The sequence below is a fragment of the Pipistrellus hanaki genome (genome assembly GCF_964339955.1).
Source record: "Pipistrellus hanaki genome assembly, chromosome: 3".
Lineage (NCBI taxonomy): Eukaryota > Metazoa > Chordata > Mammalia > Chiroptera > Vespertilionidae > Pipistrellus > Pipistrellus hanaki.
Window position 1 is genome coordinate 183,446,632 of NC_140505.1, and position 17,430 is coordinate 183,464,061.

Consider the following 17,430-nt stretch of genomic DNA (forward strand, 5'->3'; position numbering starts at 1 on the left):
ACAGGAAGAGCGTCTTGCAGAAATCAGGTACTCGGGGAGGAAGCTGAGCTGAACTCAGCACCTTGCACAGAAATAGGTATTTAACACATATTGTCAAGCCGAATTCAGCTCCCCGTCCAGCACCCTGCTCCAGTCTACCTCAGAGCGTCGGAAGCCGATCCTTATTTTAATAACAGAGAGCTGCGGACAGGGAATGCAGAGGCTGGGCAACCTTAATTGCTCTAGTAGGGGTGTCGAACTCAATCAGAGAAGGGGCCAAAATCTAAAATCCAGCCTAAATCTCGGGCCAAAAACTGACAATGTCATAAACTGACAGCGGAGTGCAGTGATGACAGCGCGGTGCGGGCCACATTGCAAGGCCTGGCGGGCTGGATTTGGCCCGAGGGCCTTGTGTTTGACACATGTGCAGTCTAAAGGGTCAGAGCTAATGACTAGATGTTGGTAGTTGAGGCAGCCCCCACCTGGTAGTCCTAAACTCACTGATTGGCTTCTGTTGGAGTTTCCTGCCTAGGGCATATGGGTGTATCCCATCATTTTAATCTTAGTAAAAGGGATGGCAAAGCCGGAGGAGGAGGAGTCCTCCCACTAAGTCGGACGATCGCCTGGCCCCCATTTCCCAAATTAATGCTTTTCTTTCTAAGTCTTTTTTCATGTGTGTGCGGCCTCCTCCAGAACCCGAACCCTGAACCGGAACCCTGAAACACGCGGGACGTGAAAGGGGTTCCCACATCAGAGACGTCAGCTTGTGGGGGGAAGGGCAGCCCCCTCTCAGGGATCTTGTTTGATTTTTTCCTAAGCATGATCGCCACCGGGGCAGACTGTTATCAGTGTGGTCCCCAAGGACCCAGTCCTGCCCGAGGAATGCTCTAGGGCGGTGGTCGGCAAACTGCAGCTCGAGAGCCACAGGTGGCTCTTTGGCTCCTTGAGTGTTTTTTTGTTTTGTTTTGTTTTTGTTTTTGTTTTGTTTTTTTTTAAAGACTACCATGGATTTTCCTATCTTTTTTTTTTTTTTAATATATTTTATTGATTTTACACAGAGAGGAATTGAGAGGGACAGAGAGTTAGAAACGTAGATGAGAGAGAAACATCAACCAGCTGCCTCTTGCACACCCCCTACTGGAGATGTGCCCGCAACCAAGGTACATGTCCTTGACCGGAATCGAACCCGGGACCTTTCAGTCCGCAGGCCGACGCTCTATCCACTGAGCCAAACCGGTCCCGGCTCCTTGAGTGTTTTAACCCCACTGGACGTGCACACCTGCCCGTGGTATTTGGGGGAAGAGCCACACTCAAGGGGCCAAAGAGCTGCATATGGCTCGCGAGCCGCGGTTTGCTGACCACTGCTCCAAGGCTGTCTCCTCCCACTGCAAAGCTGGGCTTACCCACGTGACCTGTAGACCACGTCGTGCATTAACCATCCAGGGCAAGGCGTGAGGAGCTCTGGCACACTGACTCTTGTCCCCTGGGAAGGCTCCTTCCTGGAACCCGGTCGCCGTGCCAGGAAGAAGGCCGAGCTAGCCACAGGGAGGGGGATGCCGGCCAGCCCCAGCTGTGGAGCTCAGGCCAGCTGAGGGCCTGGTGGGGGAGAGCAGCAGCCATCTGCACAGCAGGCGCCACAGGCAGCCAAAGCAAGCACACCTCCCGAGCCCGCCCACATTGCACCATCCTGAGCAAACACTGGTCAATGATTGCTGTTCTTTTAAGCCGGGAGACTTCCAGATGGTTTGAAACACTCAGCAAATTACCAAGAGCAGAGCGTGCTCCCTGAGAGCAAGTCAGTGATCTGGGGGGCAGGGGCGCCGCTGGCTTGGAGACCCAGCAGGTAATAAGCTGCAGGTAGGCCCGTCTAACCTGGCGCTCCTTCTCTGGGGTCCCCTTCCCGGGGCCCCCATTCCCAGGTCCCTGCCCGGTTGCTGCCAGAGATCCTTTATCAGTGAAGGGTAAGGTCCGCTCTCTAGACAGACGCCCGGGCTCACGTTATCAGCAGTCCAGAGCTGGGCGGCTCTGGCCAGGCAGATGGAGCAGCTCAGTGAGGTCCCTGGAGGACCAAGATTGCACGGGACCTGGACTGTGTCTGCCAGGAGCAGTCTGGCGGAGTGTGTCCTCACTCAGTGCCACAGGAGAGAGCGATGCTCCCCAGCTCTCCGAGGGGGGGAAAGAATCTCCCAGAAGGCCACACACACACACACACACACACACACACACACACACAAAACCTTCCTTCCTGAGTTCAATTCCAGTCACGATGCACCTCATTGGCCAAATGGAGCCACACCCATTTCTAAACCACTCTTTCTATAGGTGAAGGGGGCGGGATCAGAATAACCACGAGACCAATCAAAACCGCCCCTGGATTAAAGGGGGACATGGCCAATTCCCCAGAAGTCCTTGGGCTCCTAGGGAAGGAATGGGGGTCTGGAAATGATAGGGAGGGCAGAGAAGGTGAGATCCACCAGTGTCCACGATAGGACCCCTCTGCACAGGGCATGAGGGAAAAGCCCGGCACACTGGCCTTGAGACACAGAGACCCACTCTGCTCTCACACCCTCTCCTGGAATTGTGGTGTGTGTGTGTGTGTGTGTGTGTGTGTGTGTGTGTGTAGGCAGCAGTCTGGGGGAGAATTGTGGTGTATGTGTGTGTGTGTATAGGTAGCAGTCTGGGGGAGAATTGTGGTGTGTGTGTGTGTGTGTCTGTGTGTGTGTGTGTGTGTGTGTATAGGTAGCAGTCTGGGGGAGAATTGTGTGTGTGTGTGTGTGTGTGTGTGTGTGTAGGCAGCAGTCTGGGGGAGAATTGTGGTGTGTGTGTGTGTGTGTGTGTATAGGTAGCAGTCTGGGGGAGAATTGTGATGTGTGTGTGTGTGTGTGTGTGTGTGTGTGTAGGCAGCAGTCTGGGGGAGAATTGTGGTGTGTGTGTGTGTGTGTGTGTGTGTATAGGTAGCAGTCTGGGGGAGAATTGTGGGGTGTGTGTGTGTGTGTGTGTGTAGGCAGCAGTCTAGGGGAGAATTGTGGTGTGTGTGTGTGTGTGTGTGTGTGTGTGTAGGCAGCAGTCTAGGGGAGAATTGTGGTGTGTGTGTGTGTGTATAGGCAGCAGTCTGGGGGAGAATTGGTGTGTGTGTGTGTGTGTGTAGGTAGCAGTCTGGGGGAGAATTGTGGTGTATGTGTGTGTGTGTATAGGTAGCAGTCTGGGGGAGAATTGTGGTGTGTGTGTGTGTGTGTCTGTGTGTGTGTGTGTGTGTGTGTATAGGTAGCAGTCTGGGGGAGAATTGTGTGTGTGTGTGTGTGTGTGTGTGTGTGTAGGCAGCAGTCTGGGGGAGAATTGTGGTGTGTGTGTGTGTGTGTGTGTGTGTATAGGTAGCAGTCTGGGGGAGAATTGTGGGGTGTGTGTGTGTGTGTGTGTGTAGGCAGCAGTCTAGGGGAGAATTGTGGTGTGTGTGTGTGTGTGTGTGTGTGTGTGTAGGCAGCAGTCTAGGGGAGAATTGTGGTGTGTGTGTGTGTGTATAGGCAGCAGTCTGGGGGAGAATTGGTGTGTGTGTGTGTGTGTGTAGGTAGCAGTCTGGGGGAGAATTGTGGGGTGTGTGTGTGTGTGTGTGTGTGTATAGGTAGCAGTCTGGGGGAGAATTGTGGTGTGTGTGTGTGTGTGTGTGTATAGGTAGCAGTCTGGGGGAGAATTGTGGTGTGTGTGTGTGTGTGTGTGTGTAGGTAGCAGTCTGGGGGAGAATTGTGGGGTGTGTGTGTGTGTGTGTGTGTGTGTAGGCAGCAGTCTAGGGGAGAATTGTGGTGTGTGTGTGTGTGTATAGGCAGCAGTCTGGGGGAGAATTGGTGTGTGTGTGTGTGTGTGTAGGTAGCAGTCTGGGGGAGAATTGTGGGGTGTGTGTGTGTGTGTGTGTGTATAGGTAGCAGTCTGGGGGAGAATTGTGTGTGTGTGTGTGTGTGTGTGTGTGTGTAGGCAGCAGTCTGGGGGAGAATTGTGGTGTGTGTGTGTGTGTGTGTGTATAGGTAGCAGTCTGGGGGAGAATTGTGATGTGTGTGTGTGTGTGTGTGTGTGTGTGTGTAGGCAGCAGTCTGGGGGAGAATTGTGGTGTGTGTGTGTGTGTGTGTGTGTGTATAGGTAGCAGTCTGGGGGAGAATTGTGGTGTGTGTGTGTGTGTGTGTGTATAGGTAGCAGTCTGGGGGAGAATTGTGGGGTGTGTGTGTGTGTGTGTGTGTAGGCAGCAGTCTAGGGGAGAATTGTGGTGTGTGTGTGTGTGTGTGTGTGTGTGTGTAGGCAGCAGTCTAGGGGAGAATTGTGGTGTGTGTGTGTGTGTATAGGCAGCAGTCTGGGGGAGAATTGGTGTGTGTGTGTGTGTGTGTAGGTAGCAGTCTGGGGGAGAATTGTGGGGTGTGTGTGTGTGTGTGTGTGTGTATAGGTAGCAGTCTGGGGGAGAATTGTGGTGTGTGTGTGTGTGTGTGTGTATAGGTAGCAGTCTGGGGGAGAATTGTGGTGTGTGTGTGTGTGTGTGTGTGTAGGTAGCAGTCTGGGGGAGAATTGTGGGGTGTGTGTGTGTGTGTGTGTGTGTATAGGTAGCAGTCTGGGGGAGAATTGGTGTGTGTGTGTGTGTGTGTAGGTAGCAGTCTGGGGGAGAATTGTGGGGTGTGTGTGTGTGTGTGTGTGTGTAGGCAGCAGTCTGGGGGAGAATTGGTGTGTGTGTGTGTGTGTGTAGGTAGCAGTCTGGGGGAGAATTGTGGGGTGTGTGTGTGTGTGTGTGTGTATAGGTAGCAGTCTGGGGGAGAATTGTGGTGTGTGTGTGTGTGTGTGTAGGCAGCAGTCTGGGGGAGAACTGGGGCCCTCAGGGCTTCTGTCCTCCTCAGTTGGTCTCTCCAGCATCGCACATTGGCCCCAGCCCCAGCCCCAGCGTGAAGAGAGCCACGGCACAGGGAAGGAGGGCTTAGATTTGTGCCTTTCTCTTTATTGTTAGCTTTATCATTAGCACTTCCTCTTGAGTCGAGGGCACCGTGTTCGGGTCGTATCTAGTACTTCGAGGCCCTGCTCTTTCCGTATTTCTCATCCAGTGCTTTCTGCAAGTTCATGTTCATGGCGTTTTTCTGGTGCCACCGTCCTGCAGAGGGCAGGGCAGGAACCAGCACCGGTCACCCAGAGAATCGAGGGCCCAGGTCCCGAGGGGCCCACACCCCTCCCAGGCCCACCACTCGCACCCAGGGCTCACGCTGCGGCTCGGGGCTCTCCCTGTACCATGGGGCCAGCCCGACCCCCCAGCTCCCGCATACCCAGATCGTCCGTCTTCCTGCCATGCCAGTGCTCGATGTCCCTCACGGATTTCTCAATCACCTCGGGGGTGTAGGAGGCCTTCATGAGGCTCTTCATCTCCTCGGTGGCCCCTGTGGGACCCCAGAAAGAAATCCCCAGAGGCCACAAGTCAACGGAGGTCAGGTGCCCTGGGGTTCATACCTGGGATGTGAGTTTCCTCTTAGAGGTGGATTGTGGGGGGCAGGGGGTAGGGGAGTGGGGAGGGTAAGGCAGAGGTTGGCAGGCCTGGGTTCAAACCTCAGCTCCATCATTCATGGAGGGCGTGGCCTCAGACACGTGTTTAACCTCTCAGAGTCAGAGGTGGTCGGCAAACTCATTAGTCCACAGAGCCAAATATCATCAGGACAACGATTGAAATTTCTTTTGAGAGCCACATTTTTGAAACTTAAGCTTCCAATGCCACTTCTTCAAAATAGACTTGCCCAGGCCGTGGTTTTTTGTGGAAGAGCCACACTCAAGGGGCCAAAGAGCCACATGTGGCTCGAGAGCCGCAGTTTGCCGACCACGGTCTCAGACATCTGGTCTCTCCGTCTGTTCAAAGGAGGAAAATGCACTTGCTTGGGGAAGATTACATTATTATTGGAAATCCATCAAAGCCTGTGGCTTGCGGCAATGACGCCCTGTATTCTCACAAAATGTATCTCTAGGTGGAAAGGTAAAACGCACCCGAGGAAATAAGGGGCCATAAAAAAAGAGTCAGCAGAAACATCAAACTGGGGATCAAACACCAAAAGATAGCAAGGATATTTGAATAACCAGTTACAGAATACAACATCAGTCTATTTAATGTTTAGAGTTAACAGAGAGAATAAACATCTAAGCAAAGAATAAGAAAGTTCCCGGAAAGAGCAGATTAGTAAAAGAAGCAAATGCCAAAACCAGTTTGGCTCAGTGGGTAGAGCGTCGGTCTGTGGACTGAAAGGTCCCAGGTTCGATTCCGGTCAAGGGCATGTACCTTGGTTGTGGGCACATCCCTGGTAGGGGGTGTGCAGGAGGCAGCTGGTCGATGTTTCTCTCTCATCGATGTTTCTAACTCTCCCTCTCCCTTCCTCTCTGTAAAAAATCAATAAAATAAAAAATAAAAAATAAATAAAAGAAGCAAATGGAATTTCAGAAATGACACATGACAATCATTGGAACCTCAGTGACTAATGAGAGGCCTGGGGTCTGGTTTGAAATAAGCCAGGACAGGTGGCAGAAAGCAGGACCAGCCTAGCGGATAATAATGTAAACTCCGGCCCCAGGCTGCCAGCTCAGATCCCAGTGGAGACCATTCCTAGCCATGCGGCCTTCAGCAAGTTGTCCTGTCTTTCCAAGCCTCCTTGTTTTCTGTCTTAAAAAGAGAAGGGGGTGGACGGAGGGAACATAGCACTCACTCTATAAAGTTCTTGTACAACCTAAAATACACTTAAAATAAAGCAGTGCCTGGCACATGCTACACACCATGCATAAACGCGGCCATTGCTGTTACTAAAAAGAAGCCCCAAAGAATCGATGTGAATTACTAGAATTACGAGGTGAGCTGAGTAAGGCTTCTGGCTATAAGATTACTGTACATGCTGAAGCCGGTTTGGCTCAGTGGATAGAGCATCCGTCTGCGGACTGAAAGGTCCCAGGTTCGATTCCGGTCAAGGGCATGTACCTTGGTTGCGGGAACATCCCCAATAGGGGGTGTGCAAGAGGCAGCTCATGGATGATTTTCTCTATCGATGTTTCTGACTCTCTGTCCCTTTCCCTTCCTCTCTGTAAAAAATCAATAAAATATATATTTTTAAAAAAGATTAGTGTACAAAAATGAAAATTACCTCTGTGCATCTAAGCAGAAAAGTTAGAAAAGGTGACTTTAAAAAGATACCATTTGTAATAAACAGCAAGAAGAAAAAAAAGATGCTCTTCTAAATGAAGCTAACAAAAGCTGCATAATCTTTATAGAAAAAAATCAGAAAATGTTATTGATGGGTAGTGAAGAAAGGTTTGAATTGATGGATCCGAATACCATATTCATGAATTAGAAAACTCATTATCATAACACTGACATCTGCCCCTACACTGAGCTGTAGGTTCAGTTTCTTCCAACAAAAGCTCACCAGAGCTTTCCGTGGAAACTGACAGTCTGATTCTGGAATTTGGATAAAGGAGAAAGTGACCTAGGATAGCCGAGACACTAGCTGGTGGTGGTGGTATAGGAATGGGGGGTTGGGGGGGAGATTACCCAACCGGATATCAGATGACTAATAACACCTTGGGAATAAAAAGTGTCACATTAGCCCACGGAGCAGAATAGAGAGCCTGGAAAATGATCCATGCTCTTAGGGAACTCGATGGGGCCAGCCATCGCACTGAGGCCACTGGGGGCAGGGGACTGTTCAATCAAAGGGCCTGAGCCATAGGTAATCCACAGAAAGGAGGGATTACAAATGACTTCCTGCTTCACACTAAAAACAGAACTCACCTCCAGGTGGGTGAAAGGCTTAAATGTGGAACACAAAACTAAATATCGATAGGAGACAATAGAAAACCCTCCCTTCGCCACTCAGCAGGGGATAGGGTTTCGTCAACCTGCCCCTCAACCCAAACCCATTCATCGGCCTATTCTGTCCGCTCCACCTCATTCAAATGCCCAGAGTCTTATCACGTCTGACCTTCCCGGGAGCTCCCGGGGCCACCATGGCACAGGGGTGCCCTCCAGGGCAGTGCCTGCTGCCTGGCCAGCCGCCGCCCTCAGTCCCAGCGGGACCTTTGCAGTCACCTCCTCACGGTTCTGCGTCTCCCTCCCAGCTCTCCTCTCAGCACAGCGATCAGAGCCGCCCTTTCACTAGGCCAGACGGTGCCCTCCTCCAGCTCACAGACCCGCCCTGGCGTCCCTCTCCCCCAGAGGACAGACCTTCCTCCGCCTTCCCCACCTCTCCCTTTCCTCCCTGTTTCCTCCCCTCACTCCGTCCAGCCGCCCGGGCCTCACCCCTGGAACAGCAAGGGCAGAGGCCAACCCGGAGGGTGGGGATGGAGAGGGTGCCCGGCAGCACCCTGACAGCGGTGCGCTAAGGGTGACATCCGGATTCGCAGCGCCTGCCCATTCCTAGTGTTAGTCCCACCACGCCCGTGGAGAGATGGCACCGTGCTGCCAGCCAGCCGGCCCAGGGAGATTTCCCAATCCGTTCTTAGGAGCTGCTAGGCCAGTGGTCGGCAAACTCATTAGTCCACAGAGCCAAATATCAACAGCACCACGATTGAAATTACTTTGGAGAACCAGATTTTTTAAACTTAAACTTCTTCTAACGCCACTTCTTCAAAATAGACTCGCCCAGGCCGTGGTATTTTGTGGAAGAGCCACACTCAAGGGGCCAAAGAGCCGCATGTGGCTCGAGAGCCGCAGTTTGCAGACCACGGTGCTAGGACACTCAGTGGTGTTTTGCTCCAATGGGATGATGGGTACACACACTTTTGAACACTCTTCTCCAAGGGTCTTCAAACTACGGCCCGCAGGCCACATGCAGCCCGCAGAAGAGTCTGATCTGGCCCGCCAGGTTTTTTGGGCAGTGAGCGCAGCCGAGGTGTTACAGTAGGAATTAGTAGTTCATATAGTCCGGCCCTCCAGCTCTCTGAGGGACCGTGATCTGGCCCCCACTTTAAAAAGTTTGAGGACCCCTGTCTTACAGCATGTAAGAAGTACCGGGTGGGGATGCTGGTGAAAGGGGTCAGGGGAAAGCTGATGCTGAGGCCCAGGACACAGGACAACCTGAGCTGTATTCTCTCTCTCCTCCCCCAGCACTACCTCTTCTCTAAGCTCCAAGGAAAACCCGGAAGGTTTTGGTGGCTGTCCGGTTCCTCGGGTAACGGGGATCTGAGCCAGGATCTGTGCCAGGCCCTCGGGGCCCTGGAGAGGGCCTGGAGTGAGGCAGGAGGAGGGGGGAGGGCCAGAAACACTTGACCTTTTGGACTGAGGCAGAACAGAACCGCAGGGGAGGCGGGTTGGGGGGGAGGGCAGACAGAAGCCCCTGCGTGCTGGCCACGGACCCCCATCAGAGCAGTTCAGTAAATGCTTGGGAACAGAGTCGTAGGGAGGGAGGGCACCCGGGGCCCAGGGAAGACTCTGGGGTTCAGAGGCAGAAGGAACACCTGGGCTTGAGCTTCAGATCCACTTCCTACCACTGAGAGGTCCTGGGCAAACTGATTCCGACCTGGGAAAGGGAGCCAGCAGCACCCCCCTGTACCAAAAGGTCCCGGGCTGACTCATTGCCCCCTGGCAGCGCCACCAGCAGGTTTGGGAAGGAAAAACACCAGCTTGCCAGCTACTGAGCACGCACCAAGGGCCTTCGGGTTCCTGCCAACCCAGCGAGGGCCATGTCACCGTGCTGTCCCCATTGGACCAAGAAGGTGACAGCTGAGGCTCAGAGAGGTTAAAGTTCCTACGTGAGGCCACACCCAGCACGTTGCTGAGCTGAGCTTTGAGCCAGAAACATGGGGTCACTGTGACCAAGGTGCGCAGCTCAGGGGTGCCTGGGTCTTGGCAGTCCAGAACACTGGAGGTGTTTGGGGGAGGGAGGAGCTGACAGCCAGCTGGGGTGGATTCCCTGCATGGCAGTCACCCCACAGCTTGGCAGAGCAGGGCCTGGTGGCCGCGAATGCGTACCCCTGGGGATGTATCCTAGGGTCGGATCCATGGAGGCCCAGGAAGGGGTAGCCATCCCACAGGCCTTCCCTGCCCCTGGGGGACCGTGGGTGCTCACGGCCCCCACCCTCGCCCTCTGACCTAACCTTGGAACAAGTTTGACCGCATGTTGTAGCCCAGATCGTAGTAGTCGGAGAAAATGGTGGCGATTTCCGCGGGGCTCTGGGTCCTGCTGGGCCACGAGCTGGCCCTCTTCTGGCCCTCAACGGCCTCCCCTAGGGCCTTGCAAGCCTGGGCAGGGAGGGACAGAGAGGAGACGGTGAGAGAAGCAGGTCCACTTCTCTATTTCCCCTTTACCTCCTCTGCCCCCTGCCCTCACCGCGCCTGCTCTACCCTTAGCCTGCAGCCCTCTGCCAACCCCCAGGGCTGGGGAACTGATGCTGAAGGGCCTTCCTCTCTCTCATCCACCACACCTCCCACCGAGCGGGGACCTCAGAGATGAAGGTGACCCTAAAGCTCTCCCTGCACTGAGCTCGGACTGTGTGCCTTGTTGGAGAGGTCTCTATGAGGTGGCATTTCTCCTGCCATTTTATTTTATTTTATTTATTTAGTTTACTATATTTTATTGATTTTTCACAGAAAGGAAGAGAGGGATAGAGGTGGAACCGATTTGGCTCAGTGGATAGAGCGTCAGCCTGCGGACTAAAAGGTCCCGGTTCGATTCCGGTCAGGGCATGTACAATACCTTGGTTGTGGGCACATCCTCAGTAGGGGGTGTGCAGGAGGCAGCTGATTGATGATTCTTTGTCATCGATGTTTCTAGCTCTCTATCCCTCTCTCTTCCCCTCTGTAAAAAATCAATAAAATGTACTTAAAAAAAAAGAGGGATAGAGAGTTAGAAACATTGATGAGAGAGAATCATCAATCAACTGCCTCCTGCACACCCCCCACTGGGGATGTGCCCACAACCAAGGTACATGCCCTGACCGGAATCGAACCCAGGACCTTTCAGTCGGCAGGCCGATGCTCTATCCACTGAGCCAAACCGGTTTCTGCGATCTCCTGCCTTTTTAGAAATGAGGAAGCTGGGGCCCAGGATGGGGACTTGCCACCCACACTGCTGGGGACGGAGCCTGGCTGGCATCACTCTAGGCAGCTCTAGGAGGCTCCTCTTGACTGCATGGAAGCCAACCCTGCCTTGTACCAAAGTGGAAACTGAGGCCCAGAATGGTTGCACCCCAGGCCTGGGAGCCAGGAAGCCTGGCTCTGAGTCCCAATTCAGCCACATGGATAGTCACTGCACCTTCAGATGACAAATGGAAGGGACCGGGCCCACAGCCTGGTGAGTCTGGATCTTCCATTAGCTCAGTGTGGCCCTGGGCAGATCATAGCACCTTTTGAGCCTTGGTTTTACCATCTGTTACAAAGGAAGCAATTGCCAGGCCGGTGTGGTTCAATGCTGAGTGTCGACCCATGAACCAGGAGGTCATGGTTCAACTTGCCCAGGTTGCGAACTCAATCCCCAGCAGGGGGTGTGTAGGAGGCAGTTGATCAATGATTCTCTCTTATCATTGACATTTCTTTCTCTCCCTTCCTCTATCTGAAATGAATAAAAATTTATTAAATTTTTAAAAAGCAGCAATAGCTCCTACCCAGCCTGCCACACAATGCAGTTGCTAGGAGTGTGGAGAAGGTGGCTTTGAAAATGTCTCAGAATGTCAAAGCAGGAAAAGCCCTTAGTATACGGCCAGAAAATGGCAGCTGAATTTTATCTCAACTTTTTTTTTTTTTTTTAATGTATTTTATTGATTTTTCACAGAGAGGAAGAGAGAGATAGAGAGTTAGAAACATCGATGAGAGAGAATCATCGATCAGCTGCCTCTTGCACACCCCCTATCGGGGATGTGCCCGCAACCAAGGTACATGCCCTTGCCCGGAATCGAACCCGGGACCTTTCAGTCCGCAGGCCGACGCTCTATCCACTGAGCCAAACCGGTCCCGGCTTATCTCAACTTTCAATGGGTCAGTAATAATTTCCCAAAACGGTGTGTGTGTTGGGGGGTGGGGGGTGTGTGCCAGCATTGATTAATGATGTCTGCCATGCACGCAGACCAGGGCGCTGTGGGGTGCACGCCAGATATTTGCCAGCGGGATCAGTCCAAGTGCCTCACTTTACAGATGTAGCGACTGACACCCAGAGAGGGGAAGGAACTTACTCGAAGCTACCCAGCACTCGTGGCAGAGCCGGGACTCGAACCCAAGTCTCCGGATTCCCGATCAGAGCTGCCTGTTCCATGCCTGTCCCCTTTGGATCTGTGTGAGTTAAAAGTCTCTAATTCGCCCTGGCCGGCTTGGCTCAGTGGCTAGAGCATCAGCCTGTGGACTGAAGGGTCCTGGGTTTGATTCCGGCCAAGGGCACATACTGGGTTGTGGGCTCGATACCCAGTAGGGGGCGTGCAGGAGGCAGCCCATCAATGGTTCTCTCTCATCATTGATGTTTCTATCTCGTCTTCTCCCTTCCTCTCTGAAATCAATAGAGAAATCCATTTTTTTAAAATGAAAGTTTCTAATTCAAACCTAAGACTTATTACAGCAGCATCATTGAGGTCTTGGGCTCCAGAATCTGCTGGCCCATCTTGGGCCCTCACCCTACACAGCTGGGTACGTTCGGTCAACTTCCCTAGCCCTGCCTGAGCGTGGGCCCCTCTCAGAGATGAGGGTGACAGCAGCTGTTGGCTGGGCGGGAGAAAGGAGTTATTATGTGTGTAGCGTTAACACGGGGCACGGGGCCTGGCACACAGCAAACGCTCAGTAAACACTGCTTCCTGGTGACATTATCACAGGAACTCTGTTCTCCAGGGGAGGCTCCTTTGGGGTCCCGTTACACGTCTCCCTGGACCACCCTCCGGCCGCCCTGGGCCTCCTGTGCGCCCTGTGCCGACACCTGCTCCTCGGTGACCAGCTGGTCCACCACGTCGCTCCCAAACTTGTGGCGAATGTTGTCAGGAATGACGCTGCTCTTCAGGCCCTGGGCCCCAGAGTTGGGGCCCTCCTTCAGCCCCTGGCCCTCTTGGAGAGTGGCCCCCCTCTCCCGTGAGGAGGCTCTGTTGTCCCCGTTCTTCATCCACCCAGGTCGTGAGTCCATCCCAGAGCCGTCCTGGCCGGCGGCTGAGCCTGGAGGCCGGCTGCCCGCCGGGTAGGCCTGCTCCTGGGGGCTGCCTTCTTGGTCCTGGGAGGCCAGCGGGGAGACTGGGGTCTGGAGCTTGACCTTGGAGGTCTCCAAGGGGCTGTGGGCAGTTCTGGGGTCCGTGTCCTGCTGGCCTTCCTCGCTATTCAGACTGGCCCTGGTCAAAGTGGTTGTACCTGAAAGAGGGACGAGGGAGGGCGGGTGGGAGAGAAAGAAGGAGACAGCAGACGAATGCAGAGTGGCAGGTGGGAAGGGAGACAGAGTGGGGTGGGGGGTGGGAGGAATGGACAGCCCCAGGGCCCCAGAGATCCAGAGCAGAAAAAGGGGTGGAAACAGAGAGGTCAGGGAGCCGGAAGCACGGGTGAGAAACATGGAAAGAGAAAGGAGAGAAGGTCGTTCAGCTGCCAGCCTCCCGCAGGACAGGGTCTTCCCACGTGGATTTTGACAGTGGGGGCCGCAGCCCTGGAAGCTGGCACAGGGCGTTCCTTGGCTTGGCCAAGTCCCCCGGCTGGCATGGACCAGAGCTGGATCTGGGCCCCTGTCTTTGTTCCCTGTTCTGAGCTGCTCCCCAGCCTTCACTTCCCTCCTCTATTCTCCGGGCTAATCGGTTGCTATCAGCCCAACCTAGCATCATCCCGCCTCACACGGCACCTCTCCCCTCCCTCCTCTCCTCCCCATCCCTGCTTCTGACTCTCCGTCCCAGGGGTCTCCTGCTCCCAGCCTGTGATGTCTCCTCTTCATCCTCTTCTCCCATCTCCATGACAACCTGGGATGTCCCGCCTCCCAGCATTTGCCCAGCCTGGTTCTGCCACCTAGAACCCCCCCCCCCCCGCCCCCTGCCCCTCTCCGCCCTAAATCAAAGTTCTGCCATTCCTTTCACCGCAGCCTCAGCCACCCCAAGCTGCCAACCTGGGGGACCAGCTCCCTCCTCTGCACTTCACACTCTGTCCCCAGCATGCTCCGCCAGTCTCCCCCTGGCTTCTCACCCCTGGGCTTTCCCTTCCTCTGTCCCTGTGAGCTACAAACCCTCTTGACTCTCCTCCTAGCTGGGGGGCAGTCATGAAGGTGGGGTCCACGGGTGAGTCAGTCCTGGGCCTCCCCCAGCACCCACCAGAGAGCCCTGGGCATCGGACGTAGGTGGAGTCCCTCATGAGGGAGGGGACCGGTAGGTGGCTGCGGGGCCTCAGCTCAGAGTAATACTGCCCTCAAGTCTAAGAGGCTGGACTCGTCCCCTCCCTTTGTCCTGGGTTCTGTCCCAAGGAGCAGGCCGCTCGGCCAGGGGCACCTCTGGGGAAACCAAGGCTTCCGGGATGGGGATGGGGGTGGGGATGGAGGTGGGGGTGGGGATGGGGGTGGGGGTGGGGATGGGGGTGGGGATGGGGTGGGGGTGGGGGTGGGGGTGGGGATGGGGGTGAGGGTAGGGGTGGGGATGGGGGTGAGGGTGGGGGTGGGGGTGGGGGTGGGGGTGGGGATGGGGACACTTCTGGAGAGGAGTGGAGGCAGAGTGACCTCAGCACCCACCCATCAACTGTGGCCCCTTCTCTGCTCACAGGGAGATCGAGGCCCAGAGCAGGGATATTCCTTTCCTTCTCTTTTCCTTCTGTCTTCAGGGAATGCCCAAAGAGGTCAAGGCCACATAGAGGGTCTGGAAGCAGAGCAAGACCGAGGGAGAGGAGGGGGTGGTCCCTGCTGCCCCTGGGGAGTTCTCTCGAAGCCCTGGGTTTGCATTGAGTGTCCCCTGCACGGCCAGTGCCCAACCTGCTCAGCCCAACCTACCTGCTCGATGGCCCAGCTCCATGGATTCTTGTTCCAAGCTTAATGCTGAGGACAAAGGAACAACCGGTCAGTCGGCTCAGATGTCACAGAGGCTCCATGAGAGCAGACAGGAGACCGGTGGCCACCTGCCCCTCCCCGACCGGAGGCCCCTCCATGCTCCCGGTGCTCCCTGGCACTCAAGGGGTCCCCTGCCCCATCCACCCACCCACCGCCCCTGGCACTGGGCCTGCCTCTTGGACCCCTGCGGGCTCTGCTTTTTCTAGAAGCCCTGGTCACCCCCCAAGGCCTTTCTCAGGCAGTCTGGGACCCAGGCTCCTCTTTCTCCTCCTCCTCCCCCATCTGCACCCCAACACTCCCCTGGCTGTGGGGTGCTGCCCCCATGCTCCCCATGCTGGTGACTGTCTGCCTCCCTGCAAATGGGATTTTGTCATTTTACCAGCTGGCCATTCAAGCTCACGTGAGCGGAACCAAGTTGGCCCATGTGGAGGGAAGCTGAGAGCACCCCCCCGCCCCCCCACTCTGGTGTCTCTCCTTCCAAGACAGGCCTCCGGCTGAACAGGGCGGGTGGGGGTGGGGTCTGCTCCGCATCTTCAAAAGCCTCTGCACCTTTTAGGTCTGTGTTCCTTTTTCCGAGGTGATCTCTTTTTTATTTATGTTCTCTTACTTTATCACATTTTTAAAAAGGTTCCCATGATTCTTTAAATAAAGCAAGTTATGATATAACAGATGTTTAGTCCAGCTAGAAGGGATCTTTGAGATAATTTAACGGCTTCATTTTATCAATAAATATAATGGAGGCCCAGAGAAGGAGAGTGACTTGTCTTAGGTCATCCAGCAAGTTGTTCTGACAGCAAGCTCAGAGCAGTGTAAGAACTGGGTTCATTTTATCATCTTGAAGAATCACTAAGCAAAACGCCTTACTAGTTTTTTACTTAATTGTTTGGTGATTGTGCAGGTTCTGATGTAACTGCCAACGATCCCAACACCCTCCCTTCCCTCACCCCCCATCCCCCCCCCCCCCCGCCAGCTCCCCCAGTATTCACACACTGCGCAAAATGCCCCCCTTAAATGTGGACTGGACCTAGCAACTTGCTTCAGATCGAAAGAATATGACGGAAGTGAGGGAATGTCACTTCCACCTTAGACCAGTGGCTTTTGTCCTGTTCACACACGCTCTCCAGCTCTTCTGGGCCTGCCCGCTCTGCCGGAAGCAGCTGCTGTGCTTTGAGCTGCCCTATGGAGAGGCTCAGGTGGAAGGGACGGGGTGGGGGGGTGTCCTCTGACCAACAGCTCGGGAGGAATGGAGACCCTTCGTCCAGCAGGATTCAGAACGTAGCTCATCGAATCCTGCCACCTGAACGATCCTTCCCCAGTTGAGCCTTCATATGAGGACACAGCCCAGCTGACACATTCATTACAGCCTGTGGGAGACGCTGAGCCAGAGGACCAGCCACGCCACACCCAGGATCCTGCCCCTGAGGCACTGTGAGGTAATAATTTGGCTGTTGTTTTATGCTGCTGAGCTTTGTGGTGATGTATTATGCAACAATAGCTAACTCATATTTTGGTACCAAGGATGGGGTGCTTCTGTAACCAATACCTAAATGTGTGGGAGTGGCTTTGGAACCACGCTGTGGGCAGAGTCTGGAAGGGTTTTGAGGAACAGGACAGACCAGGCCTGAATTGTGTTAAACGGGCTAGTAATAGAAATCCGAAAAGAGTGATGCCTGTCACATTCCCAGGTTGTTGTTGTTGTTTGTTTGTTTTTTTAAAGAAAAAAAAAAAAGAAAAAGAGATTCGGACTTGGAGGATGCTTCTGGTGAAGGCACAGAAGGAAGTGAGGGGCGTGTTATTGGAACCCGGAGAAGCGCACGTGTTGTGTAGTGACAGAAACTTAGGGATACCCATTGGAATTCTGTGGAAAACAGGGCCTGTGACTACTGATCAGGGAGAACTAACAGAGGAGATTTCCAAACCAAGTACTGGGAGTGCCTCCTGGTTTTTTCTTGCTGCTTGTCGTAGAAGGTGAGGGGAATGAGAAAGATTGAAGAAAGAATGGTTAAAGGAAAATGAGACAGATTTTGAAAATTCTTTCTCTCCAAATGCCAAATGATGCTAAAATTAAGAAAATGCTTTGGGTAGGGGTGGGGGTAGGGTGGGAATGGGAGACACCTGTAATACTGTCAACAATAAAATATAATTTTTTAAAAAAGAAAGGAATGCTTCAGAGTGCTGTCAGGAAAATTTATCCAAGAGGGTGACTGTACAACCTTTAGCTAAAACCTTGGAAAGGTGAAGAATCAGAGTATTATTCAGTCACACAATGGGCCCTTAACAGAGTTAAAAATACGCCTCACAGACTCTCTTAATAAAATAATAGGGCCTCTAGGAAGCTTAAGGGTGCTAACTCTCAGCAGGAGTGCCAATGAGAAGCACAATGTCATAGTTTTTGGGAAAACTGTATCGGCAAAAGTACTGCCAGCATGGAGTGAGAGGGGCAGAGTCAGTACAAAATAAGAGAATCCAGTGGACTTCCTAATTCTACTGACAGATA

At 53.8% G+C, this 17,430-nt stretch overlaps 1 protein-coding gene across 1 annotated transcript; it reads right to left on the minus strand.

The window, feature by feature from the left end:
* Positions 1-4,865: 4,865 nt before the first annotated feature.
* On the minus strand, positions 4,866-15,069 carry CIMIP4 (ciliary microtubule inner protein 4). The gene is made up of 5 exons (XM_084876871.1): positions 14,877-15,069; positions 12,858-13,276; positions 10,060-10,204; positions 5,265-5,375; positions 4,866-5,095 (listed from the first exon to the last, which is right to left on the minus strand). The coding sequence occupies exons 1-5, from the start codon at positions 14,896-14,898 to the stop codon at positions 5,007-5,009; spliced, it is 786 nt and encodes a 261-aa protein (XP_084732997.1). The 5' UTR covers positions 14,899-15,069; the 3' UTR covers positions 4,866-5,006.
* Positions 15,070-17,430: the final 2,361 nt, after the last annotated feature.